General features: G+C 61.3%; 1 protein-coding gene across 1 annotated transcript in view; it reads left to right on the top strand.

The window, feature by feature from the left end:
• ADAMTS13 (ADAM metallopeptidase with thrombospondin type 1 motif 13) overlaps nt 1–26,099 on the top strand; it is a 32,249-nt gene that overhangs the window by 2,852 nt on the left and 3,298 nt on the right. The window contains 27 exon segments of the mRNA XM_042911992.1: nt 995–1,275; nt 1,355–1,496; nt 2,530–2,675; nt 4,659–4,742; nt 4,907–5,031; nt 5,150–5,296; nt 6,798–6,826; nt 6,829–6,937; nt 7,421–7,583; nt 8,310–8,414; nt 8,717–8,868; nt 8,997–9,060; nt 11,549–11,675; nt 12,074–12,222; nt 12,567–12,687; nt 13,397–13,477; nt 14,638–14,819; nt 16,540–16,675; nt 16,778–16,907; nt 18,097–18,300; nt 18,501–18,684; nt 19,292–19,412; nt 20,848–20,977; nt 21,087–21,266; nt 21,934–22,116; nt 24,811–25,015; nt 25,648–25,939. Coding sequence (XP_042767926.1) covers nt 995–1,275; nt 1,355–1,496; nt 2,530–2,675; nt 4,659–4,742; nt 4,907–5,031; nt 5,150–5,296; nt 6,798–6,826; nt 6,829–6,937; nt 7,421–7,583; nt 8,310–8,414; nt 8,717–8,868; nt 8,997–9,060; nt 11,549–11,675; nt 12,074–12,222; nt 12,567–12,687; nt 13,397–13,477; nt 14,638–14,819; nt 16,540–16,675; nt 16,778–16,907; nt 18,097–18,300; nt 18,501–18,684; nt 19,292–19,412; nt 20,848–20,977; nt 21,087–21,266; nt 21,934–22,116; nt 24,811–25,015; nt 25,648–25,939 — 3,972 coding nt within the window.

The following is a 26,099-nucleotide window of genomic DNA, read 5'->3' as shown; positions in this document are numbered from 1 at the left end:
GGGGGGGGGGGGGGGGGGGGGGGGGGGGGCATCTCAGCTCTGCTTGGGAGGAGGTCCTAGAAACTGGCATCGTTCCTGCTAATTAACTCCATGCTGCCGCCAAGTCCGTAAAAGCTGGTCTGGGCGTCCTGGACCGAGCTGGGGTTCTGACCCCAGGCTTCTGCTCCATATCTCCAGGGAATGGTTCCTAATTAGCTGGTCCCTTTTGCCCCTGGGCCTCCCTTGGGCTGGCCAAGCTGCCGGAGCTCTTGTGGCTTTTGGCCACGGACGGAAATGGAATTATTTATCCTTTCCGTGAGAAACGAGATAGGCGCTGGCTCAAGCTCCGGCCAGAGCCTCTCGTGTCGCTCTTGGCCATGCCTGCGGACTTCGCTGGGGTGCCAGCCCCCTTTCCAAGTCAGGCCATTGACGTAAAGGCTGTTGGGGACCAGAGGCAGGGTGGGCTAGCGGTCAGGGTGGAGAGCAGTAGGGGATGTCCCATCTGTGACTGAATTCCCTGTGGCCTGGGTCACATGCACATTGAGCACTGCTCGGGGCTGTCTGGGGATTGGGGGTGGGACCTCCTGGGGCCTGGGGGCTGCTTTGTGAGGCAGATCGGTGGAGAAGGGTGGCGAGGCTGGCCTTGGGCACCTGCTCTTCCGTAAAGGCCAGAGAGGCTGTGGCTGTACCTGCTTTGCCTGCTGGGGTTCAGGCCACCCCTCAGGAAACCCGATTCTGGGGCGAGGCTCGCATGCTGAGTGCTGGTCTGCCCCGGGGTGAGACCCAAATTGGAGAGGAAACTTTCAGTCTACCACCCTGCGTGCCGGGAGGAGCTGGATTTGAGCCCAGGCCTCTGGGGCTCCAGGCCAGCCCTGCGCCCCACTCACCAAAGGGAACGGATCGGTTGGGGGGGGGCCCTCCCGGGGGGGGGGGGGGCCCCCCCCAGGGCAGGAAGACGCGGAGGGCTGAGCCTCGGGGGGAGGGGAGGAGCAAGGTGGCCTCCTCTGTCCCGCAGTGCTGCAATTCGACGTGGCCCCGCTCACCTGCATCTGTGAGGATGGGCCCGGGGGGCCTCCCTGCAGGGCCCCGAGCTGCTCCCTGCTCGCCCTGGGACAGCTCTTTGCCTTCTCCTTCCTGCCGGAGCGGAGCCTCCTCACCGCCTCCTTCACCAGCGAGCACGTGCTGAACGCCTCCCTCCGGCTTGAGAGGCGGCCTCCCCATCCCTGCTTCGCGGGAGGCCGCCCCCTGCTGCCCCTGGGCGCGGTGGCCAGGGTCACCTACTGCTCAGGCCACTTGGTGAGCGTGACGTCCCAGAGAGGCCCTGTCCCTCGGTGGGGCCGGTGGGCTACGTGCCTGTCTGCTGTCTCTCCTCCAGGAGGGCGACATCCTGGTGGGCGCAGACAGGTTCCGCGTCCAGCCGGTGAGGAGGCGGCTTTGGGAGCTGCTGCCTCCCCGGGTTCGTGCGCAGCCCCACCTGGTCCACAGGCCCGGCCCCGAGGCCCCCCAAGTCATCCGAGGTACGGCTCCTGGGAGAGGGGGACAGCTCTGGGGGAGGGCCAGCTCTCCCCAGTGCCCAGGTGGCTGTGCAGAATGCCACAAGCCCGGCTGAGCCATCTTTCTTCAGGATGCCGGGGAGCGGGCAGGCCAGGGGGACATGTGGCCATCGGCCATGCCCCCAGCTGTCCTAGAGGGGGACAGCTAGGCCTCCAGCCTATGAGCAGCCCCTCATCGATCACAAAGCACGTTCACAGACATGCGCTGTTGGGGTCTCCCAGCTCCGGGACTGGCAGGACATCCGAGACCACAGATGGGAACACTGAGGCCCAAAGACAGAAGGTGGCCACTCGGGGCTTGCATGGCTGGCTCTGCGGCTGCCCGGGCCTGCTCTTCGGGCCCCCAGCTGCATCCAGGTGCAACCAGGGTCCTGTCTTGGGCTCATCTCGGGATGACCCTGTTCTCCAGCATGTGCCCAGAGCGGGGGCACATCAAGGGGGCAGAGCCAGTGTGGGACTCTGGGGAGACACCAAGGACGTAAAAGCCACACGACAGCTCCCTCCTTGGGCCCTGCCCTGCCACCTGGTCCTTTCAATGCTCCGAAATGGCCAGTCGCTGATGGGACCTGGCCTTGGGGGTGGGCTGAAATCCAGGACCCAGTAGCCTCTCGGGCCAGCTGCCACTGTTTCTGACAGTCCCAACATAAAGTGACTTTCAACAGCTCGGGCCCTTCTGCTCTCTGAGACCGTTGATTTCGGAGGAGCCTAGAGGCCAGCTCCCGGAGGGCCCGAGGTAGGGGCTGAGACTGGGTCCGGGACAGGCCCTCTCACTCGGCGCCCACCCGCCCTGGAGCAGGCATTCCCTGCTCCCCACCTTTCCCATGAGAAAGCCGGGGACTGGGCCCCCTGACTCCATAAACCCATGGTGATAAGTGGCAGGGACAGAGCTCACAACCGTGTCTCCAAGTCCAAGAAAGACCTGGCCGTGGGCGGCCAAAGCTATGGGTTGTCTGCTTTCCGGAACCTTCGCTCTGAGCCCTGCCCCCTCCCTCACCAGGCCGTCCTCCTTCCCCTCGCCTTCGCCTCCGGAGGTGGGCTGCCGGCAGGGTCCTGCACCTGGAGCTGCTGGTGGCCGTGGGCCCCGACGTCTACCAGGCTCACCAGGAGGACACTGAGCGCTACGTGCTCACCAACCTCAACATGGTGAGTGTTCCTTGGGGAGCGGACCCCTTGGATGGTGCTGACCACAAGCGGTGGGGCTCGGGAGCCTCTGGACACGGTGCCCCGCGCCGGGGACTTGGGGCCGAATGTGAGTGGGCTGGCTTATCCGGTAGTTTGAACTTGGGCTGAACTCGGGTGTAAACCTAAGCAAGGCTGGGGTCATGCTCGGGGCCCAGGGCTTTGGGGTGGGGAGGGGTGTGGTCTGTCCTTTCCTTCCTCCTCCTCCCCTCCCTCACCTGCGGTGGAGGCGGGTGAGGTCCTGGAACCCCTCTTGGCTCCCTAGTGCACCCCACCGCCTCTTGCTACTTGGGTCCCTTCTCTCCAAGGGCCCCTCAGGTCTGGCCTCTGGCCTGAAGTCCATTTGCTCCATGGGAACCTCGGCCAGCACTGCCCGGGCACCAGCCGGGGTGCCCCACACTGGCCTCCCTGTTCCCTTTCTTGGGGGCACCCCCGTTTCTACTGGCCCCCCCTTCCCTTGGCTTCTAGGGCTAAAGGTGGCGTGGGAAGAGTGGCTCCCACTGATTGTCGTCTCGGGGGGCAGGGTAAGCAAAGAAAGGGGTGTTTCAACAACCTGACGCTCGCGTGTAACCTAACGGACTGCATGAAACCCCGTGTCCGGCGGTTTGAGAATACACGTATGACACGCGGTGACTGCTCTGGGCCGCCGGCGAGTGTCTGCCGCGTCGGGGGATGGACACCAGTGCCAGGTGGGGGGCGGGACGAGGAGACGGCCGCCGTCTGCAAGTTGGCCGTGCAGGGAGGCAGAGCCCGCCCTCCAAGAATGCGCGGAGCTTGGCGCCACTTTGTGCCCAGCCTTAGGTGTGCCCACCTGTTTGGGGCAAAAGGAAAAGCCCCCCCCCCCCCCCCCCCGCCCCGGGGCTCAGAGCGCCAGGCCATCAGACCACTCTGTCCGCTGTCAGTTCTCTGGGCCTCGGACACACCCGTGTGGTCCTGTCCCCTTGCAGACATGGCCCGAGTCCACAGGTCTTTGCCTGCAGCCCCAGAGGTGAAAAACACTTCCTTTCAGTCACCTGAAAGCTTGGCAGGAAGGGGGGGGGTTCCTCCCCCCGTTTACTCTGCTGAAATTCGGTCATCAAGCCGTACTCCCTCTGGTCGCTTGATGTGTCTTACGAGGACCTGGGACAGTGGTAGGTACCAGACTGGCTCCTGCCCGGATGCTGCCCGTGGTGACAGCCACTGTCGTGGCTGGGCACCCATCCTGTGCCCGCGGCATCGTTCCTGAGTCCGCCAGTAGCCACGGAAGGCTTTACCTCCGTGGCACAGATGAGGAACCTGAGCTTCCAAGGTTAGTTAGCAGGATCACGCGCACACGGGTAGTTCGCAGCAGAGCTCGGATTCAGGCTCAGGTCAGCCGAGGCCAGTGGTGGCAGGGTTCTCTCTCTCTCTGGGGGGGGTGGGGGCATGTCTAATTCAGGGACAGGCTGCTGCAAATAACCAGACAGTCAACCATGATGGGCATCTTGGCAGACGTGCTGAGAGAGAGAGAGAGAGAGAGAGAGAGCCAGGAGCCTGGCTGGGGGGTGGTGGGGACAGCGCTCTGTCAGGGGAACCCGGAAAAGGGTTTGCGGAGGGAGGGGAGGCCCTGGTGTCGCCTCGTGGAGAGGCGCAGGTGAAACAAGCCGAGGTGGAGAGAAGGGTGTTCCAGGCGGACGGACAGAGAAGGGAAAGGACGGGGTGAGTCTGGTGAGCAGGAAACCGCGTTGGAATGGAGTGTTCTAAACTCCTAATTATTTGCACCCCACGGTTTCAGGTTTTCTTTCCTTTGTGGTTGGCCTTCTTGAGCCGTGAGCAAGGAGGACCAGCACACGTCTGCCCGTCTCCGTGGCTGGCCGCCAGCCCCGAGACGAGCATTCCCCCCGCTGCTAGTGGAGCAGTCTCTCCAGGCCCTGCCCCAGCCAGGCCCCGCCCACCCACCAGACACGGCTCCCTCCTGCCTTTCCACAGGGGTCAGAGCTGCTGAGGGACCCTTCCCTGGGGACTGAGTTCCGAGTGCATGTGGTGAAGATGCTCACCCTGACCCAGCCTCAGGTAGGCACCACGCTGGGAGCCCAGAGTCCCTGCAAACCCCATTTCCACTCTCTCTATCTCTTCCTGTCGCTCTCCCCGTCTGTAGCACGGACAGCGACAGGGTTGTGGTGAGCACTGTGGCGCAGGTCCCGTAAACACGGGCTCTGTGACGCCCCCACCGCCAGGATGCTCCGAATATCACAGCCAACATCACGGCCTCACTGCTGAGCGTCTGTGAGTGGAGCAGGACGGTCAACCCCGAGGACGACACAGATCCCGGGCACGCCGACCTGGTCCTCTACATCACCAGGTAGCCGAGCGCCCCCGGGGCACGCCAGCCTGCCTGGGAGCCGTCCTCCCCTCCCCACCCCCCCTCTGCAAAGGCGGCCCGGCCTCAGCACCCGCCTGGTGCCTTTTTTCTTCCCAAGGTTTGACCTGGAGTTGCCTGACGGTAACCGGCAGGTTCGGGGGGTCACCCAGCTGGGGGGTGTCTGCTCGTCCTCCTGGAGCTGCCTCATCACTGAGGATACCGGCTTTGACCTGGGGGTCACCATCGCCCACGAGATTGGGCACAGGTAGGCATACTGTCCCCAAGCTGAGGTCTAGGAGCCGACTGGGGCTCCCAGGAGGGAACGTTGAGGCTGCCGTGGGGTAGGAGGGCAGCGCTGTAGGAGTCTGCTGGAAGGAACCTGTACCCTTGACCTCAGTGGACTTGGGGGGGGGGAGGAGGGCAAGGGCTGGGAAATCTGCTATTTCTTGATTACCAGGTGATTAAAAAAATTGTTTTTACCCCCTCCTCCCCCCAAAAGCAAGACAGACTTCGCAATTAGAAAATGTTTTCTAGGAAATTCAGGTAAAGGAAAAGCAGGCTGTAAAAATTATCCCAAATCCCAGCCCTTAGAGGTAACATCCGTTCACCTTTTGTACGTAATTATAATCAGGTCTTACACACACATATTTACTTTTATTTTACGAAGAGAGAGAATCTTGAGCATGCTTAAGCGAGCAGGGGAGGGGCAGAAGGGGAGAGAGAGAATCTTAAGCGGCCTCCATGCTAGTGCAGAGCCCGATGTGGGCTCGTTCCCCCTGGGATCATGACCTGAGCTGAAATCAAGACTTGGACCCTCGGGTCCCTGGGTGGCTCAGTCAGTTAAGCATCTGACTTCAGCTCAGGTCCTGATTTCATGGTTCCTGAATTCAAGCCTGTCACTGGGCTCCCTGCTGTCAGCACGGAGCCTGCTTCGGATCCTCTGTCTCCCTCTCTCTCTGCCCCTCCTCTGCTCACGCTCTCTATCTCTTTCTCTCTCTAAATAAACATAAAAAAAATTCAGATGCTCAACTGACCGAGCCACCCAGGCACCCACACACACATAGTTTTTATTTGCAAAATCAGGATTATACCGTATGTTGTTTTTTCTCCTGGTTTTTAAATTTTTATTTATTTCTGAGAGAGAGAGAGAACAAGCAGGCGAGGGGCAGAGAGAGAGGGAGACACAGAATCCAAAGCAGCTCCAGGCTCTAAGCTGTCAGCACAGAGCCCCACATGGACTCGAACCCACAAACCTGGAGATCGTGATCTGAGCCAAAGTCAGTTGCCCAACCGACTGAGCCCCCCAGGCGCCCTAAAGCCTTTTAAAAAATGTTTTATTTATTATTTATTTTTGAGAGAGAGCGGGCACATGAGCAGGGGAGGGGCAGAGAGAAAGAGGGGGTCCCAAGCAGACTCTGCCCTGTCAGTGCAGAGCCCCGAGAGTAGGGGGGGGGGGGGGTTCCATCTCACCAACCGTGGGATCATGACCTGAGTGGAAATCAAGAGTCAGTGGCTCAACCCACTGAGCCACCCAAGGGCCACTAACGCCTTTTGATATTTATTAGCCCAAAGAGGCAGGAACCACCTGGCTGGCTGGCTGAGCACTCCTTCTGGGGGAAACGGAGGCAGGGCTCGCTGGTGGGGGGGGGGCCAGGAGGCCGTGGGGGTCTGCAAAGGCTTCCAACCCGACCAGAGGGCTGGCCAGGCTTGGACTCCAGGCGGGTGGAGGGGGCACGAGGGCTCTGAGCGTTGCCTCCCCCGGACAGCTTGGGCTTGGAACACGACGGCGCGCCCGGAGCGGCTGTGGGCCCAGCGGCCACGTGATGGCGTCCCAGGACGCGGTGACCGCCAGGGGTGACCTCTCGTGGTCCGCCTGCAGCCGCCAGCAACTGCTGCACCTGCTCAGGTAGCCGCGTCCCTCACCCGCGCAGCCCTCCCCGCCCTATCTCCACTTGGGGCCACCCCTACCTGTGCCCCCAGCCCTCTGTTCAATCCCCATCGCGCTCTGTCCCCTCCCCCCCTCCGGGGCCCTCTTTCGTCCTCCTTGGCCCCTCCCTCCAGCCACCCTTCCCTGCGCGATCCCGTTTCTCCCCCGCTCCCACGCACCCTCTTACGTCCATCAGTTTCCACGCCCACACCTCAATTCGGCCCCATCCCCGCCCCTCCCTCCAGCCACCCCTCCCTCCTCGCCGCTCCCCTGCCTCATCCTCTTCCTCCCCACTCCCTGGCGCGGGCAGATGCCCGGGCCCCACCTCCACTCCCCCGGGGCCCGAGCCCGGTCCCAGCTCTTGCTGGGGGTGCGCGCTGAGAACCCCCTGCCCGCCCGCCCGCCCGCGCCCACCCCTCCACCCCGGTGTGCACCCGGGGTCTGAGCCGGGCCTTGTCGCAGCGCAGGACGGGCGCGCTGCCTGTGGGACCCGCCCGGGCCGCAGGCCGGGGCCGCGGGGAGCCCTCCCCGGGCGCAGCCCGGCCTCCACTACGGCGCGGACGAGCAGTGCCGCGTCGCCTTCGGCCCTGCAGCGGTGGCCTGCACCTTCACCAGGGGGCACCTGGTGAGTCCCGGCCGTCCCGCTTCTCCGCCACCCAGCCCCTGCACCCTCTACCCGCGCCCAGCTCCTGCCCCGCTGCGCCCTGTGAGCGCTCGCCGTGCCAGGCCGCCAGGCACCTCTTAAAATGCGCAAATTTTGAGCGAGGGTGCTCATGTTTTCCTTTTGACCGTGTCCCACAGATTATGTGGAGCCCCTGAACCCATGGACGCAGGACTTAAATAGGCAGTCACCAAGGGCTTCCGATCCGATGGGAACCTGGAGGGCTCCCTGGAGGAAGTCCCCTCCACATTGAATCCTATAGCAGGAGTGTGAGCTAGCCGGGGAAGGGGAGATGAAGGGGGGCCGGCTCCCCAAAGAGGGACTTCCTCCCTGGACTTCCATGGGCCCCAGGCACCTTTGCCCTATCGGGGCCTCTTTCTCAATACGGAATACTGAGAATTGTTATCAGTGTTTTTATAAAATATATAAAGTTTTTTTTCTTCGCGTTGTTGTAACAAAACGTATTAACGTTACATATGAGGACACCTGCTTTGACCTAAAGAATCGTTTTTTGTCTGCTGATTTTAGAAGAAGTGAAAACATTTTCGTGGGCTCACGGACAGGTGTGCTGTGCCCATTCTCCCCGGCCACCGGTGCCCACAGAGCGGTGTGTGCGCCCCCGTGGTCTGCGGGGGGACAGTTAAGGCTGGACACTAGCCCCTCCAGCGGGCCCCCTGTGTCCCCGTTTAGGACGTGTGCCAGGCTCTCTCCTGCCACAAGGACCCCCTGGACCAAAGCGTCTGTAGCCGCCTCTTGACTCCCCTCCTGGATGGGACAGAGTGTGGCGAGCAGAAGGTCGGAGCGGGAGTGACGGAGCATGTGTTGGCTGGCGGGCTCTACCAGGCGCTCGGCTTCCCGCTACCCTGCAGACCTCTGTGCCTCTGCCCTTCTCCTCCACTCTGCGGGGACCAGACCCCTCTGTCCTACACGCTGGGGTTTGCCCTCTTTCGTATTTAGCTTCGTTTCCTGAGCAGGATGGGAGGGCGGGGCACGAGCACGTGTGCATGCCTGTGTGGCCACCCTGCGGGCGCGGGGCCCTGGGGATGCCGGCCGTCCTGGGTGTGCGATGGTGTGCCCTTCTCTCCCTTCTCTCGCAGTGGTGCTCCAAAGGTCACTGCCGCTCCCTGGCGGAGCTGACCCCCGTGGGAGTGGTGCACGGGCACTGGTCTAGCTGGGGTCCCCCCAGTCCCTGCTCCCGCTCCTGCGGGGGAGGGGTGGTCACCAGGAGGCGACAGTGCAGCAACCCCAGGTACTGCTTGCGGGAGGCGCTGTTCTCCAGGTCAGGGCTTTGGGGGGGGAGGGCCCGCCCCCTCCACATTCCCTGGCTAGGGGGGAGTGGCTCCCCCGTCACCCCCTGTGTCTTGTGGGTATTTTCAGGCCGGCCTTTGGAGGGCGTGCGTGTGTGGGCGATGACCTCCAGGCGGAGATGTGCAACACGCAGGTAGGCCTGCCTCCCCGGGGTGCAGCCAGAGGGTCAGGTCGGCAGCGCGGGGGCCGGGGGTGTGGAAGGATCAGGGCGGCTGTAATTCGTGGCTCATGCCAGGGTGCTTTTGAAAGAGGGGGGTGCTGTTCTACCTCTACTGGGACCTCAAGGCATACTCCAGGATGTCCCTGCAGCGTCCCCCTCCCTCCCCACCTGCCACTGCCCCCCCCAGCACCCCCTGAAGCCATTCCTCCATTCTAAGAGCAGGTGAAATTCACATCACATAAAATCAACCATTTTAAGGGTGAGATCCCGTGGCATTTAGTACATTCACAATGTTGTGCAACCACCGCCTCCATCAAGTTCCAAACCGCTTCTGTCAGCCCAGAGTAGGACCCCAGACCCGTTAAGTCGTTGCTCCCCTCCCCCATCCTCCCGCCCTGGCAGCCACCAGTCACCTTTTGTCTCCGCGGATGCGTCTGTTCCGGACATTTCATACAAATGGAATCACACAACGCGTGGCCTTTTTGTGACTGGCTTCTATCACTCAGCATCGTGTCCTCAAGGGTCATCCACGGTGTAGCAGGTGTGAGAAGTGCAGTCCTTTTTGTGGCTGAACGGCAGCCCATCATGTGGATGGGCCACATGTTACCCGTCCATGTGTTGACGGACATTTAGGCCATTTCCACCTTTCGGTTATTGTGAACAGTGCTGCTGTGGGCGTGTGTGTATGTGGACTCCAGTAGCAATTCTTATTCCTATTTTTTAGTGTTTATTTTTGAGAGTGAGAGCGCGCGTGCGGGTGTGAGGGGCAGAGACAGAGGGAGACAGAGGATCTTCGGTGTCAGCGCAGAGCCCAGTGCGGGGCCTGGACTCACGAACCGTGAGATCGTGACCTGAGCGGAAGCCAGAAGCCACCCAGGCACCCCCCCGATTTTTATTTCTTTTGAGTATGCTCCTGAAAGTGGGATCACTGGATAGGGGCGCCTGGGTGGCTCGGTCGGTGGAGCGTCCGACTTCGGCTCAGGTCACGATCTCGCGGTCCGTGGGTTCGAGCCCCGCGTCGGGCTCTGCGCTGACGGCTCGGAGCCCGGAGTCTGCTTCGGATTCTGCGTCCCCCTGTGTCTCTCTCTCTGCCCCTCTTCTGCTCGTGCTCTGTCTCTCTTGCTCTTAAAAACGAATAAACGTTAAAAACAAAAGCGGGATCGCTGGATTGTATGGCATTTCTACGTTCAAGTCTTTGAGGAGCCTCCAAAACCGTCCTGCACAGCAGCCCAGCTATTTTGCACTCCCGCCAGCTGTGGGCGAACGTTCCGCTTTCTCCATATCCTCTCCGCTCCCCATCTTTATTGCCCGTGAGGTTTTTTTTTAAGATTTTCTTTCTTTTCTTTCTTTTGCCTTTCTTTCTTTCTTTCTTTCTTTTCTTTCTTTTGCCTTTCTTTCTTTCTTTCTTTCTTTCTTTCTTTTTCTTTCTTTTGCCTTTCTTTTGCCTTTCTTTCTTTCTTTCTTTCTTTTTCTTTCTTTCTTTTGCCTTTCTTTCTTTCTTTTTTCTTTTCTTTCTTTTGCCTTTCTTTCTTTCTTTCTTTCTTTTGCCTTTCTTTCTTTTGCCTTTCTTTCTTTCTTTTTTCTTTCTTTTCTTTCTTTTGCCTTTCTTTCTTTTGCCTTTCTTTCTTTCTTTTTTCTTTCTTTTGCCTTTCTTTCTTTTGCCTTTCTTTCTTTCTTTCCTTTTTTCTTTCTTTTCTTTCTTTTGCCTTTCTTTCTTTCTTTTGCCTTTCTTTCTTTCTTTTGCCTTTCTTTCTTTCTTTCTCTCTTTCTTTCTTTCTTTCTTTCTTTCTTTCTTTCTTTCTTTTTCTACTTTTAGAGAGAGAGCAGAGAACGAGCCGGGGAGGGGCAGAGAGAGAGGGAGAGAGAGACTCCCAAGCAGGCTCCACACTGTCAGGGTTGAGGGCTCAAACTCACAAACCACAAGATCATGACCTGAACCGAAATCCAGAATCAGACGCTCGACTGACTGAGCCACCCGGGCGCCCCTGTTGCCGGTGTTCTTTGATCATGGCCGGTACCCTGGGTGCGAAGCGCTCGGATGGCTCCTTTGACGTTGTGTCAAGATGTGCACGTGGCGAGGCCTTCCCTCCCACTTTCCCCAGGCGGTCACGGGCCTCCCCAGACCTGGAGGGCAGAGTCCTCACCTGGAGCACGGGCTCAGGGAGGGGAGCAGGCGAGCAGTGCTCTTTCTTTCTTTGTTGCTGGCTGGTAGGCCCTGCCCTGTGTCCTTGCAGATTCTCTGGGATTCTCTCCTCAGCAGAGAAAGGCTCTTGGCTCCCCTGCTTTCTAGAGCGGGGAACCGCAGCGCAGCCAGGAGCGGGCTCAAAGCCACACCGTGGCCCTCGTGCCGCGGGGTGCCTTGCTGTCCCCGGTGGCAGAGGCTCCTGTCCTAGATCCCCCGTCCCCAGGCCCCCCATCCCAGGGCCCCTCCTGTACCTGTTCTCTGCCTCCTCCCGGCCAGGCCTGTGAGAAGACCCAGCTGGACTTCATGTCTGAGCAGTGCTCCCGGACGGACAGGAAACCGCTGCACCTGTCCCCAGGCAACGCCTCCTTCTACCGCTGGGGCTCCGCTGAGCAGTACAGTCAAGGTGGGCTGGCCCCCATCACCCTGATGCTGTTGAGAGCAGGGTTCGGACTCAGGCTCTGTATCGCGTCCTGGCTCAGCCCCCTTGCTAAGGGGCCTGAGTCTCGGTGTTCCCATCTGTAAAATGGAAATAAGAGTAGGGTCTCCCTGCTCGGGTGTTGGAAGGATTCAGTGAGACACCGGGAAGCACCAAGGGGGCTCCTCGGCTCGATTCGGTAACAAGCGTTACGTCGTGATCGTGATCGCTGCCTCAGGAGGCGGGGCCCTGGCCCCAAACCCGGAGGATAAAGTGAAGTGGCCCTGACAAGGGCAGGCCCACCTGGGCTGTGCTGTGGAGGGTCACCGCCTTCCCAGCTCCCGGTCACCCTCGCGTCAGGGTTCTCTGTCTCTCCACCTTCCCAGGGGACGCTCTGTGCAGACACATGTGCCGAGCCATCGGCGAGACCTTCATTGTGAGGCGTGGGGACGGTTTCCTGGATGGGACCCGGTGTGTGCCAAGTGGTCGGCGGGAGGACGGGACCCTGAGCCTGTGCGTGTCGGGCAGCTGCAGGGTACGCGTGTGCGGGCAGCGGAGGTACCCTCCCACCCGCTGTGGCCCTGCGGCCAGTCACGTCGGAAGCCAGATCTAAGGGGCTCGGAGAGGGCCCGGTCTGCGGGCGCGGTCCTTGTGAAGCTGCCGCGGAGTCCGCATGGGGTGATGCTAGGGCACTGAACTGACCTTGGAGTCAGCAGGGGGTCGAGAGCTCCGCTGTGACCTTGGGGGAGTCACTTACGCCTGCTTCCTGCATGGAGGTCAGATGCTGCAAAACGCCTCGAGTTTGTCGTGTGAATCCCAGGGCCTCAGAGCAGTGGGGTCGGTGGGGACAGGCGTCACCTGCCACTGCTCTTTGCACAGACGTTCGGCTGTGACGGCAGGATGGACTCCCAGCAGGTGCGAGACGCGTGCCAGGTGTGTGGAGGGGACAACAGCACGTGCAGCCCCCGCAACGGCTCTTTCACGGCCGGAAGGGCCAGAGGTAGGGGCTTCCCTCGGGGTGGATGGCCGGGCCCCCGCCAGCCTCCGAGAGACACCTGCAGCTCAGAGCCTTGGCAGTGAGCCCCGGACCCTCCTCGTGGGCCTCGGCCTCTGCCCTCCACCTCGCCAGCCTCCCCACCCAGCTCGGAGTCTGATGAGGCTGCCGCCGCCGGGGGCAGTGGAGTTTTGGGAATGACTGCTCACGGTAGCTGTGATGCAGATAAAACCCGGATACTGGGCGGTCTGTGGGAGGCCGGCCTGGCCCTTCCTACCCAAGGAATCCCATCAGAAGGGATGTTATACTTGGGAACCCCTTGGCTGTGATCTGCTTATAAAGGAGGTCAAGTCATTTGCAAAGTGGGCGCTTAGAAGGTCAGCTGAGGAGTTGAGTCCCACCTCCCTGTGGCGGGTCACACGCTGAGGCCAGAACCTTGGATTCAGTCCCTCCTCCTGGCCGGGGCAGCACCCTGGAGGGTGGCCGCCCAGCCTGGCTTTGATTGGCCCCTGGTGACACGGGGCTCTCTACAGCCCGAGGGGTGACAGGGGGCTCTCTACTGTCCGAGGGGTGACGGGGGCCCCCTACTGCCCGAGGCAGCCCCATTGTATTGGTAGCTTTCGGGGCTGAGGCTCTTTTTCCTGTACACCTGAAATTTGCTCCCTTTGCGATGTAAGTGACCTGGGACCACCCACCCTCCCCTGCTTCCTTCTAGAGTATGTCACGTTCCTGACGGTTACCCGCAACCTGACCAGCATATACGTCGCCAACCGGAGACCTCTCTTCACACACTTGGGTGAGCTGGGCAGAGGGCACTCACCCAGAGTTAGCCAGACTGCGCACGGCGAGGCACAGACCCCAAGATGCCCTCACTTCGGATGCCAGCTACAAGTTCAGGGGGTTCCCTGACCACTGCCAGGGTGGATCCGTCACTAGAAGGATCCCCAGAAGTTGGAGAGCTTTTATACCCGCGGTTATGGCTTAGACAATAAAGCCAGAGCAAAAGACGCCTAGGGCAGAACCCGGGAGGGTCCCGTGTCCAGCACCGAAGCGTGACAACATGCACCGAGTAGTGCCAACCCAGGGAGCTCACCGGGGTTCAGCGTCCAGTTTGAATTAGGGCTTCATCATGTAGACGGGAGGCCTGACCGGCGGACCGGTTCCTCACGCGGATGGTCTCCATCTCTGGGCTCGCTGAGGCGGTTGACTCAGAGCTGCTGTCTAAATCGCGTCTTTGGTCTTGGCGGCTCGGCCAGCCCCCGCCTTAAACAAAGATACAGCTGTCAGGTGTGACGCAAGTTTCTGCCTGGAAGCCCAGGGCAAAGGCCACGTCTGTCTTTGGACCCGTTGCATTACTACCCGATGCCACGGTGGTTCTTGATTTCGAGGGCGCCTACACCCGTCCTTGGAATCCGGAGTGGGGGCGCTTGGGGGTCCTTGGGGCCCTGAAGCTGCCTGGAGAGCTCCACGTGAGTGCGCCTGGTGAGACGGCAGGTCCACAGTGCTCACCAGGTTCTGGGCAGAGGCGCAGAGCCACCGACACGGGGACGCTGTCAGCACAGAGCCTGACACAGGGCTCAAACTCACGAACCGTGAGATCACGACCCGAGCCGAAGCCAAGAGCTGGACACTCAACTAACGGAACCCCCCCCCCCCCCGCCGCCAGGTGCCCCGTGGGGACGCTCTCTGTGGTCAGATGCTTGTGCACACCTGGGAGGCTGTGCCTTGCTGGCTGCAGAGACCGCCTGACCCACCGAGGCGCCAGGCAGATGGGCTCCCCAGGGAGGGCTGGGACCCTGGGGGGGAGGCTACAGATGTGGCAGCAGAGATCACGTCCCGTGGTTGCCACCACCCCATTCCTTAAACCGGGACCTCTTCCGTGAGGGCTGGTGGCCACCTGCCGCAGGGCTGGGGTGGGGTGGCGCTCCCCCTGCTGACAGCCTGGATCTCCCACAGCGGTGCGGATCGGAGGGCGCTACGTCGTGGCCGGGAGCTCTAGCATCTCTCCCAGCACCACCTACCCCTCCCTCCTGGAGGACAGCCGTGTCGAGTACAGAGTGACCCTCACCGAGGACCGGCTGCCTCACCTGGAGGAGATCCGCATCCGGGGACCCACTCGGGAAGACGTGGAGATCCAGGTGACCAGGAGGGCCTGGGGGGGGGGGGTCGGTGGGGCCTCCTCCTGGTACCGCTCAGCAGCCAGCCCACGGGGTCCCTGGCGTTCTGAGAGTGGGCGTGCAGGGGTTGGGGGCTTCCCCAGGAGAGGGCTGTGCTGCTGAGGTCAGAGATGAGCTGGCCGGGCCAAGCAGGGAGTGACGAACGCGTCTTGAGGAACAGTGTGTGCCCAGGATGGGTAACTAGGAGGGATGAGGGAAGGGACAACCCCCCCCCCCCACCCCAGGCAAGGAGGCAGGACAGATCTGCAGGGGTCTTGCTGGCCACGGGAAGAGTGGGGGCTTCCCCCCGGGGACTTGGGGGTTGGGGAGGGAGGGTGCAGAGGGGGCTCTATGCAGGGCCATCAGGTGCAGTGGGGATCAGGCCTGTGTCGGACCTGGCCCGAGGAGGGCATGGGGAGCGAGACCGTCGGTGATGCCCTGATTAGAGACCCACTGTGGGGGCATCCCTCCTGGAGCCGCGTCAGCCCAGGAGCCGGATGCAGGGTGACCCAGAGGTGAAGGGTCCAGGCCCTGGGACTCCGACAGACTGGAGTGTGAATCCCGGCTCTCCAAGAGCTTGGGCAAGGGCACGAACTTTCCTAAGCCTAAATTTCCCCACCCGTGAAATGGGGCCAGGCATGCCTACGTTACGAAGTTTTGTCAAGATTCGTTTGTCAAAAACAAGGTGCATTAAGCGTGTGGCGGGGGGGCATGTCCTGAAAGGTGGCCGCTGCTAAAGGGCTTGCTGGCTTGGATCTTGAAGGTGCCAGAGGATGGGCACGCCCCACCCTAATCGAGGGAAAGTGAGACCCCCCGGGAGCCGTGGGACAGAGGGACGGGCACAGGGCCAGGCCTGCAAGCTGAATGTTCTCCCAAGCCACGCTGTCCTCCGCAGAGGCTGCTAGGTTCTCCCCCTGCCCTTGCCGCCTGTGTATGCCACCGCCCTGTGCCTCAGTGTTCTCCTGTAGAATGGGCAGCAGGCTGCCGTCCCGCCTCCCGGGGTTAGGGGACACACGCGCCCGGCAGCATGGGCAGCAGTCGCTGGCACCGAGTGGATGTGGGGTCTTTGTGCTGGGGACAGAGGCACACGGGAGCACGGGCTTCGGGCTCATCCTCCACGCACGAGCTCCTCTGCACGTGTCCCCACGTGTGCTTTGCCGAGGAAGGCGCCTGGAGGGGTGGATGCAAGTTAGCGTGTGTTGAAATAGCCCTGAGAACCCTCAGGGAGGGGTCCGAGGCTTGGCGGCCCTTGGCTTTGGTCTGGCAGCCCCACCTCTGCCCCCACCGCGGGGGGAGACAGCCGGGGGCTCCCCCAGAGTGCAAGCCAGGCTGGAAGGAGCCTCCTGGTAAGCCGTTCACTCCTTCCCTGCCTCCTCGTACAGCCCGGTTCGGCCCCCAGCTCCAACCCCCCCGGGAACACTGTTCCAGATGTGGCCGCCTGGCAGCTGTGTCTGCACCCTTTACTCTGTGGGTAAAAATACAGATTCCTGGGCCGCTCAAGAGAGAGAGAGAGAGAGAGAGAGAGAGAGACAGACAGAGAGAGAGAGAGAGAGCGAGAGAGCGCCGCTGAGGCAGGACCCGCCAGGCGGGTTTTAACAAACAACGCGGTGCCGGTGCTGAGTGGCCAAATGAGGCATCGTGGGGACAGGTGTTAGAACCTCGCGGGGGGGGGGCCAGCCCGGCCCCTGTCTGTCTCACGCAGGTTTACAGGCGCTATGGGGAGGAGTATGGTGACCTTGCGCGCCCAGACATCACCTTCACCTACTTCCAGCCGAAGCAGCCACAGGCCTGGGCGTGGGCCGCCGTGCGGGGGTCCTGCTCCGTGAGCTGTGGGGCAGGTGAGGCCCGGGGTGGGGCTGGCCTGGAGCACCATCCGCCCCCTGCGGCGAGGTGGCTCAGCCGCTCAGCCTCCCCCTTCTCCCCCCACCCCCCGACCCCAGGGCTGCGCTGGGTGACCTACAGCTGTCTGGACCGGGCCGGGAACGAGTGGGCGGAGGCTGCCCGGTGCGAAGGGAGCCAGCGGCCGGCAGCGTGGCCGGAGTCCTGCGCCCCCGGGCCCTGCCCCCCAGAGTGAGTGCTCTCTGCGCCCGGCAGTGGCCCCCGGGCTCTTGCTGGCCGCGGGGTCCACGTAGCTTGGGCTCAGTGAGGCCGCTTCCAGGCGTGTTCTCGTGCCGTCCCGGACACTGCCCTGGGAGGTGGGTTGTGTCAGTGCCCCCGTCCTGCAGGCGAGGACACCGAGATTTGGGCCCAGGCGGGTGCCAGGGTCAGCCTAGTGTGACCCATTCCCGCTGCACCTCGTCTAAGGGCAGCGTGCACCCGCTCTGAGCTCGCCGCAGGGTGGAGGTGGTCGCCTCCCCGGGAGGGAGGAGGTGAGGTTCAGAGAGGTGACGGCGGAAAGCAGCTGGCACGCACCGTTGGCAGGAGCGTACCGCGAGGGACCAGGCCGTCCCTGTCGGGTGCCGGGCTGGCACTTTTACCCAGCTGTCCCGAGGCTCAGGTGGCTGGACAGGTCCGCCTTGTCTCCCACCGCCTCTCCTGGGCCGGTCCTCCGGGAGCCGGAGCCCCCTCGGCTCTGTTCCTCCCCGCCTCAGCTGGGCCACTGGAGACTTGGGCGCATGTGGGAGAGGGCGGTGCGTTTCGTGGAGGCCCAGGGCAGCCTCCCGAGGACGCTGCCCCCTGCCCGGTGCCGAGCCTTGGCCCTGCAGCCGGCAGTGCCGGAAACCCGCAACCCCCCCAGCCTGGCCCCGGCAGGTGAGCGCGGGGAGGCGGGGGAGGCGGGGGCACCGTCTGCCTGGCAGAGCTTGTCCCTGCACCGAGCCCTACCCTTCCATAGTGCCCCGTCTTCCCCAGGACTCTGGCTGGGCCCCACCCTCCTGAGTGAGAGGCGGGGGCGGCCCGGAGTGGCCAGCTTCAGAATTGCCATCCAAGAGACCGTGGGCTGGCCATTTCCCTCTCTGAACCCCCGGGTCCCTGCTCATGGAGGGGCTGTGAGGACCAAGTGACGAAGCCACAGATGGAAAGCAATAAGGGTCCTTTGTCACTGCTATCATTGTCTGCACACGGCACCCCTTCCCCCCATCCCTTCAGCGTCCAAGCTGGCTTATTCTGATGTGCCATATACTGGGTGGGTGACCAGGGCAAGTCCCTTCCCTCTCGGGGCCCTGGTTTTGTTGCTTGTCCGGCGGCGAGGGGGTTGGCCTAGGTCACTGGTGGCCCACGCGTGGCTTGGGCTCCTTTTTCCCTCTCCCATCCGTGGCAGTCGTAGGAACCACCCCCCTGTCCCACCGAGGCCCACGCCTGCCTCCGAATCCTCAACACGGCGCCGCGGGCCTGACGCCACCTGTCAGGGTTCGCACGCACACGAGATGCAGCGGCCATCCCCGATCTGGGTGACCCGATTCTGTCACAGCAGTGATATTATAACGTGGACGGAGGCCCGCTGTCCTCTCTGGAAGGCAGGAGGGTGAAGGCCGTGTCACCGTGGATGCCGGCAGCCGCTCGTCCCGCGCTGCAGGGAGAGGCCTCCGGGTTTTGCTCCGTGGTGCCTCTCTGGGCTCTCGGATCCTGGGGCGCAGGCTCGCTGCCTCCTGCCCCAGGGGCTGGGCTGTACCTGTGGCCCAACGGCAGGGACAGGGCCTGATGTGAGTCCCGCATCCTCCTCAGGCGCCAGGAGTCGGACGCGTGCTCATCAGCCTGTGAGGCCCACCTGGCTTCGCACAACGGGACGTGTGTGCACGGGGCAGGTGGCCCGGACGCGCTGGCCACAGCTGGGCCCTGCTCCACGGACGAGAAGCTGCCCACCCTCGAGCCGTGTGTGGCCACGGCATGTCCTCCGGCACAGGGCCACGTGAGTGCCCTGGGCTATTGGGTGCTTCTCTGGCCAGAGAACGGGGAGCGCTGGTTACCATCCGCCTCCTGGCTAGAGCGCAGAGGTTGTCCCTCCGCAGTCCTGCTGTGCGCAGGATCCCCTCACCCCGGTCAGAGAGAAAACTTAGGGGAAAGGCTCGGGACCTACCGGAAAGCCCCGCTGCGGCCGGCAAGCCAGGCTGAAGCCCAGACCCTGTTAGAATGCTGCCAGTTCCCTGCAGCACAGACACTCCTGCCTGCGTCCTGGGGCCCTGGCTGACGGGCGTTGCTTTCAGACAAGACAAGCCTGTCCCCTCCAGACTGGTGGGGGCTGCGGGGTCAAGGGCGCCTGCAAATCTGGCTCCCGAGCCCCAGCCTCAGCCCTGCCCTACGGTGATACAGAGGCCAAGGTGGGTGTGGGCTGAGGGCTTCCTCTGGCAGCCAGAAGTACATCTCCCCAGAAAGGAGCGGCAGGGAGGGGCAGCCTTTGGGGGTGCTGCTGACCGCTTCTGCTTGCTCCTGAAGAGATTGGCATGGCTGGAGGCCAGGTGCCCAGGGATCGAGAGGGTGAAACCCAGACCCAGCAGCTCGTTCCCTGTTCCCTGCAGACAGACCCCCGGTCTCTAGAGGAGGAGGCCACATCCCCACCGGCCCCTGCCAGGCCGGGGGCCCGTGCCGCACACGTGTGGACCCCCCTGGCGGGGCCGTGCTCTGTCTCCTGCAGTCGAGGTAAGGCCCCCAGGGCTCATTAGCTAACTCTTACCTGTCTACATTTTGTGTAGTTATTTTTTTTTAATGTTTATTTATTTTTGAGAGAGAGAGAGAGAGACAGAGCCAGAGCGTGAACGGCAGAGGGGCAGAGAGAGAGGGAGACACAGAATCTGAAACAGGCTCCAGGCTCTGAGCGGTCAGCACAGAGCCCGACATGGGGCTCGAACTCACGAGCTGTGAGATCATGACCTGAGCCGAAGTCGGACGCTTCACCGACCGAGCCCCCCAGGCGCCCCGCATCTTACCTAGTTCTAGAAGCATTTGGGTGGGCTTACAGAGAATCCAGACTACACGAGAACGTAACATAATGCACAAGGGGACCGGGGCAAAGTGCAGACAGTCATGTAAATGTGTTCATTGATTGCCTGAAAGATAGGAAAAGATGATAAAACCCAGCAACACTGGCACCCAAATGTATTTCTTAAGGTGTGGAAAAGCAGTGAGAGGAGGGCCCCAAACTTAGCTCTGAGCTTCCTGGCAGCCACACCAGAAGAAAATTCTAAGATATGCCGCGTTCTTAAACCAAAACGCTAACCACTTGCTTCGTGAAACTTCAGCACGTGTACAACCAAGACCAGAGATTTCTTTTGAGGATGCTCCTAAAGGAGAGATTCAAGGAAACCAGCCCCGATAACATCGTCATCAGAAACGCATTAAGAGATTCTCATATAGCTATTCTGGACCTACTATGTGCCAGGCACTTTGTATCTGCGCTTTAAAAATCTTGGGGCGCCTGGGTGGCTCGGTCGGTGAAGCGTCCGACTTCGGCTCGGGTCACGATCTCGCGGTCCGTGGGTTCGAGCCCCGCGTCGGGCTCTGTGCTGACGACTCGGAGCCTGGAGCCTGTTTCCGATTCTGTGTCTCCCTCTCTCTGACCCTCCCCCGTTCATGCTCTGTCTCTGTCTGTCTCAAAAATAAATAAATGTTAAAAAAAAAAAAAATCTTTAGAGGGGCCTGGCTGGCACAGTCAGTTAAGCGTCCTACTTCGGCTCAGGGGATGATCTCCCAGTTCGTGAGTTCGAGCCCCGCGTCGGGCTCTGACAGCTCAGAGCCTGGAGCCTGCTTCGGATTCTGTGTCTCCCTCTCTCTCTGCCCCTCCCCCGCTTGCACTCTGTCGTCTCTCTCTCTCTCTCTGTCTCTCTCTCCTTCAAAAAGAAACATTAAGAAAAACTTTTAAGTCTTTATAAATATCCCTGCACGTTAGGCAGATGAACAACCCGAGGCTCAGAGAGGTTAAGTCACTCGAACACGTGACTTGGCCAGCTGGTAAGTGGCAGAGGCAGGGCTGGAGCCCACGTAGGCCTTATCTGCTAGAGTCTCCAGAGACCTGGGTACCTGTAGTTCTGGCTGAATCCTCCTCTTGGGGCTCGGGGCCTCTGCTCCCTCCCTGCAGGCCTGAAGGAGCTGCATTTCGTGTGCGTGGACTCTGTCCTGGGGACCCCTGTCCAGGAAGAGCTATGTGACCTGGGAAGCAAGCCTGGGAGCCGGCGGGAGGTCTGCCAGGCTGCCCCGTGCCCGGCTTGGTGAGTGGGGGTGGAGACCGTGCTGGGGGCGGCAGCCTGGGTCCCCCGGGGAGGAAGGCGTCTTACCCTGGTGTGTAGCCTCCTAGGGAACGCTGGCCTGTTACCGCAGGTGGGAGACCCGAGCCCTGGCGCCGTGCCCAGTGACCTGCGGAGGGGGGCGGGTGCCACTGGCTGTCCGCTGCGTGAGGCTGGACCGCGGCCGCCCCATCCCCCTGCCTCACTCCAAGTGCTGGCCGCTGCCCAGGCCCCGCCCCGTCCGGGACTGCAGTCCGGAGCCCTGCCCTGCCAGGTGGGCCCCTTCCCAAGGAGACGGGTGGTCCTAGGCGTCGCCTTCCAGGAAGCCCCTGACCCTCCGTGCCCTCGCCTGCGGGAGCAGGTCACATTGGTGTCCGGGAAGGCTGTGGGCTGGGGGGGGACGTTTAGAGCGTGTGAGTGTTGTCTCACGGGGTCTGGGATGCCGTGGGCCCATGTGGCTGACGGTGCGTTTATCGCTTGCTCTTTCCTGAGCACCTGCCACGCCCAGGTGCTGTTCTGGCAGCAGGGACCCAGCAGGGAGCCGGACAGACAAGCATCCCTGCCCTCGCGGAGCGGGCGCCAGGGGCGGGGGGAGATGGGAGACAGAGTCGGATGGGGGGATGTGGCAAACGTGGGGGGAAGGAAGATTAGGAGTGCCGGCCGGGCGCGGTGGGGGGCTGGGGTTCCTACTAGAGACAGATATCCTTGCAGGCTCCCTTGGGTCCCCTGCCTCTCCCCCAACTTCCCTTCGAACACGTCGGTTTGCCTTTAGCTTTGCGTTCTGCAGAATGGGCTCTCCCGCGTGTTTTCTGTCCGCTGGGCCCGGCCTCTCGGTGGGGATGTGAAGGTGACCCTCGGAGAAAGGCCCTGGCCAGGCCCTTCCCGGTCTGGGGAAATGGGACCTGCTTCTCCGGGCGCCGCCTGACTCCGGTTTGCCCCAGGTGGCAGTACAAGCTGGCAGCCTGCAGCGTGAGCTGTGGAGGAGGGGTCGCACGGAGGATCCTGTATTGCGCACGGGCCCACGGGGGGCCCGAGGGCGAGGAGATCCTGCCGGACAGCCAGTGCCTGGGGCTGCCTCGCCCGGAGCAGCAGGAGCTGTGCGGCCCGGAGCCCTGCCCACCCAGGTCAGCAGCCCCCAGGTGTGCAGCAAGCAGCCCGAGGTCCTGGAGTGTGTGTACGCCCGGCCGGTCACGGTGGGGCTTAAAGGGTGGCTCTGGCGGGAGACGGTGCTCGGGCAGCGGGACCACCTGGCAGGCTGCGCTAGGTGTCCGAGGTGACGTTCCAACAGAACGCGGGTGGCCTGCCCGTGGGGTGCGCGGGTGTGGGGAGGGCTGGGGGGCTTCAGCGGGAGGGGGCAGCATTGACGCGGGGTCCGCGGCTGGTCCCTGCCGGGCACAGGACAGAGTAGCTGCAGCCAACGAGGTCCAGGGGTGGGGTGGGAGCCTGACGGGGAAGAGCAGACAGTCACCTTGTTTGTCGGCCCTGCTTCCACGGCTGCTTCTTTGTAGCTCTGCGTTTTTTTTGGTTTTTTTTTTTAACGTTTATTTATTTTTGAGAGAGAGACGGAGTGAGAGAGAGAGACAGAGTGTGAGCGGGGGAGGGGCAGAGAGCAAGGGAGACACAGAATCCAAAGCAGGCTCTGAGCTGTAGGCACAGAGCCCGACGCGGGGCTCGAACCCACAAACCACGAGATCGTGACCCGAGCCGAAGTCGGACGCCTCGCCGACTGAGCCACCCAGGCACCCCGGGAGCTTCGCGTTTTTACCACCGAACTGCTTTTCTGAACCCAAACAAGGGAACAGACACCCGTGTCCCGCCAGCAGCCTTAATAGACGCACTGTATTGCCATGTTTCCTTCCTGTCGGTCTCCTTGGCCTCAGAGAAATACACCGTTACGGATAAGAATTCGTTCCAATTGAAACGCTTAGCTCACCCGTCATCTATCTGGGGTCTGTCGCAAAGTCGGGAGCACACTGTATTTCTCCACGTCAGTCACTGAATTTCCCCCGACGGCTCCTTTATCATGTCCTAGATCCTTGTGTACGTTGGGATCTGTGTCAGGGCTTTCTGTTGGCTTCCGTTGTTTGTAATTCCCCCACCCGTCCCCGTGTCAGAGTGTTTTAAATACCGTGGCTTTATGGTCCACTTACCACCCACAGCGGTGTCTCTTGGCTTGTGCTGAAGTCCCTTGGCCACGCAGCCCAGTCATTCGCATGGGAATTTATCTGGGATTTATAGGGCAGTTCCACACACCCCTGAGCTCTGGCTACTCCCCCGATGGCGCCTGCCTCAGGGCTTCTGTGGCTACCTTCCCGCTGCCAGAATGGGTCTTCTCTGGATAGCCTTTCGTCCGGGCTGTGCTCAAAGCACCGCAGCAGAGAGGTGGGGAGTCCTCCCTGAGCACCACTCCAGAATGGCACACTCAGCCCGCCCACCGCGTGACTCTCGGCTCTGCCCTCTTCTTCATAGCCTGTGCTACGTCCTGGCGTTTATTTCGCTGTTGATTTCGCTGTTGATTTCTCTGTCTGCAGAGCTTAGCGGTTTCCCAACCGGGGGCGATTTCGCCTCCCAATGTGGCATTGTCTAGACACATTTTTTCCTTTAAGTTTTTCTTTATTTATTTTGACAGAGAGAGCACAGCAGGGGAGAGGCAGAGAGACAGAGGGAGAGAGAGAATGCTAAGGGGCTCGAACTCATGAGCCGTGAAAACACGACCTGAGCGGAAAGCAAGAGTCAGACGCTTAACCAACTGAGCCATCCAGGAGCCCAGCCTTGGTTCTCTTTTCTTTTCTTTTTTTTTTTTTTTTTTTTTTTTTTTTTTTTTCTTTTCTTTTCTTTTCTTTTCTTTTCTTTTCTTTTCTTTTCTTTTCTTTTCTTTTCTTTTCTCTTTTCTCTTTTCTCTTTTCTTTTTTCTTTTTTCTTTTTTCTTTTTTCTTTCCTTTCCTTTCCTTTCCTTTCCTTTCCTTTCCTTTCCTTTCCTTTCCTTCTAATCCTCAAGTTAGCTAACATGCAGTGTAGTCTTGGCTTCAGGAGTAGATTCCTGTGATTCACTTCTTACATATAACACCCAGTGCTCATCCCAGCAAATGCCCTCCTCAATGCCCATCACCCATTTTCCCCACCCCCCGCATCTCCCATCCCCATCCACCCTCAGTTTGTTCTCTGTATTTAAGAGTCTCTTGTGGTTTGCCTCCTTCTCTGTTTTTATCTTACTTTTGCTTCCCTTCCCCGATGTTCCTCTGTTAAGTTTCTCAAATTCCACAGATGAGCGAAGCCCTACGATATTTGTCTTTCTCTGACTTATTTCACTTGGCCTAATACCCTCCAGTTCCATCCACATTGTTGCAAATGGCAAGATTCCATTCTTTTTCATCGGCAAGTGTATATAAATCACATCTTTATCCATTCACCCGTCGGTGGACATTCGGGCTCTTTCCATCCTTTGGCTATTGTCGATAGCGCTGCTATAAACATGGGGTGCCCGTGCCCCTTCGAATCAGATGTGCAGACACACGTTAAGTGCCGTGACTAGGGAAGGGGGGTTGCCACTGGCATCTGGCGAGTGGGTGGAGTGAACCTCCTGCACCGCATCCGACGGAACCGTTGGCCCCAGATGTCAGTGGTGCCAAGGCGGTGCTGAGGCTAATCACAAATCGACACGGGCAGGACTGACCGACGTTGGGATGTGTTCTCCCTTATCCAAGGGCGTCTCTTCCCCCGTCCCTGTCACTTGCATAACAGGATCCGCGAGCCCTGGACGGGAAGGGCCCACCCTTCCTGGGCTCGGGGCTGCACCCTGGGGTCTTCTGTCTTCGCAGGTGGAAAATCGTGTCCCTTGGCCCATGCTCAGCCAGCTGTGGCCTTGGCACCGCCACGCGCTCCGTGGCCTGTGTGCAGTTCGATCAAGGCCAGGACGTCGAGGTGGACGGGGCGGCCTGTGTAGGTTTGGTACGGCCGCAGGCCAGCATCCCCTGCATCACCGCCGACTGCGCCTACCGGTGGCATGTCAGCACCTGGACACAGGTGAGCACGGCAGCTGGGCGTGTGTCGGCCGAGGGTCCTCATACGCAGGGACCTGGGGGCTTGGATTCATCGTGACCCCCTGAAAGGAAGGGGGAGACTGGGGCGGGAGGAAGTAGTCAGGGCATCTAGAGACAGAAGACACAGCGAGGCCTGGAGACCTGAGGGGCGGGTCTGGACCGAGGTCTGGAGACACCAGGACACGAAGGGGAAGGTGACTCAGGTCTCCGTTCTTGCCTTTCTGGTGCCGTCACCTCGCAAGGTAGTGGAAAGACAAAGGTAGATATGGTTAGGTCTCCTGCTGGAAGATCTCGCTCATGGTCGGGCGGGGGAGAGGAGGCAAAGCAGACAGCCGCAGCCTGCGTTGGGCACAAGGACTCTGGGCGTCGGGTCCTGGTGGAAACGAGAGCTCAGACGAGTGCAGTGCAGGGTAGGAGGGCAGGGGGGTTGCTGGTGCCGTGACCCGGCAAGGTAACCTCTCCGAGCCTCAGTCTCCTCACCTGTGGAATGGAGACGTGTGCTCGCCCCCCGGGCTGTGTACAAGTGAGATTGGATCATGCCTGGCCAGCGGTCACTGCTGTCCTTGACGCCCTCTGGCGAGGTCAGCCTCAGCTCCCTCTCTTGTCTCCTGGCAGTGCTCTGTCTCCTGCGGAGACGGCATCCAGCACCGGCACGACGCCTGCCTTGGGCCCGGGTCCCAGGCACCGGTGCCAGCCCACTTCTGCCAGCACTTGCCCAAGCCAGCCACGGTGCGGGGCTGCTGGGCTGGGCCCTGCGCTGGGCAGGGGACCCCCAGCCCGGCGCCCCCCAAGGAAGCCACTGCTGGCGCTTCTCCGGGGCGGCCCCGGCCCCAGGCCCACCTCCTCTCCCCAGCTCCCCGGCTTCAGGGGCTTCTGCCTGGGCCCCAGGAAAGCCCGGCTGAGTCCAGTTATGTCCTTCAACTTTCTGTCTGGGCACTGGCTGGCTGCGGGAGGGGTGGGCAAAGCCGTCCCCAGCTGGGAGAGCTGGGACAGCCTCCTTGTGGGGACCTCCTGGGGTCATCCTGCGAAGCAGCACTTGGGTGCGGCGGGGGCTGAAGGCGTGGCCT

The sequence above is a fragment of the Panthera leo genome, chromosome D4 (assembly GCF_018350215.1).
Source record: "Panthera leo isolate Ple1 chromosome D4, P.leo_Ple1_pat1.1, whole genome shotgun sequence".
Taxonomy (NCBI): Eukaryota; Metazoa; Chordata; class Mammalia; order Carnivora; family Felidae; genus Panthera; species Panthera leo.
Note: the sequence above shows the minus strand (reverse complement) of the source record. Positions and strands in the feature narration are given on the sequence as shown.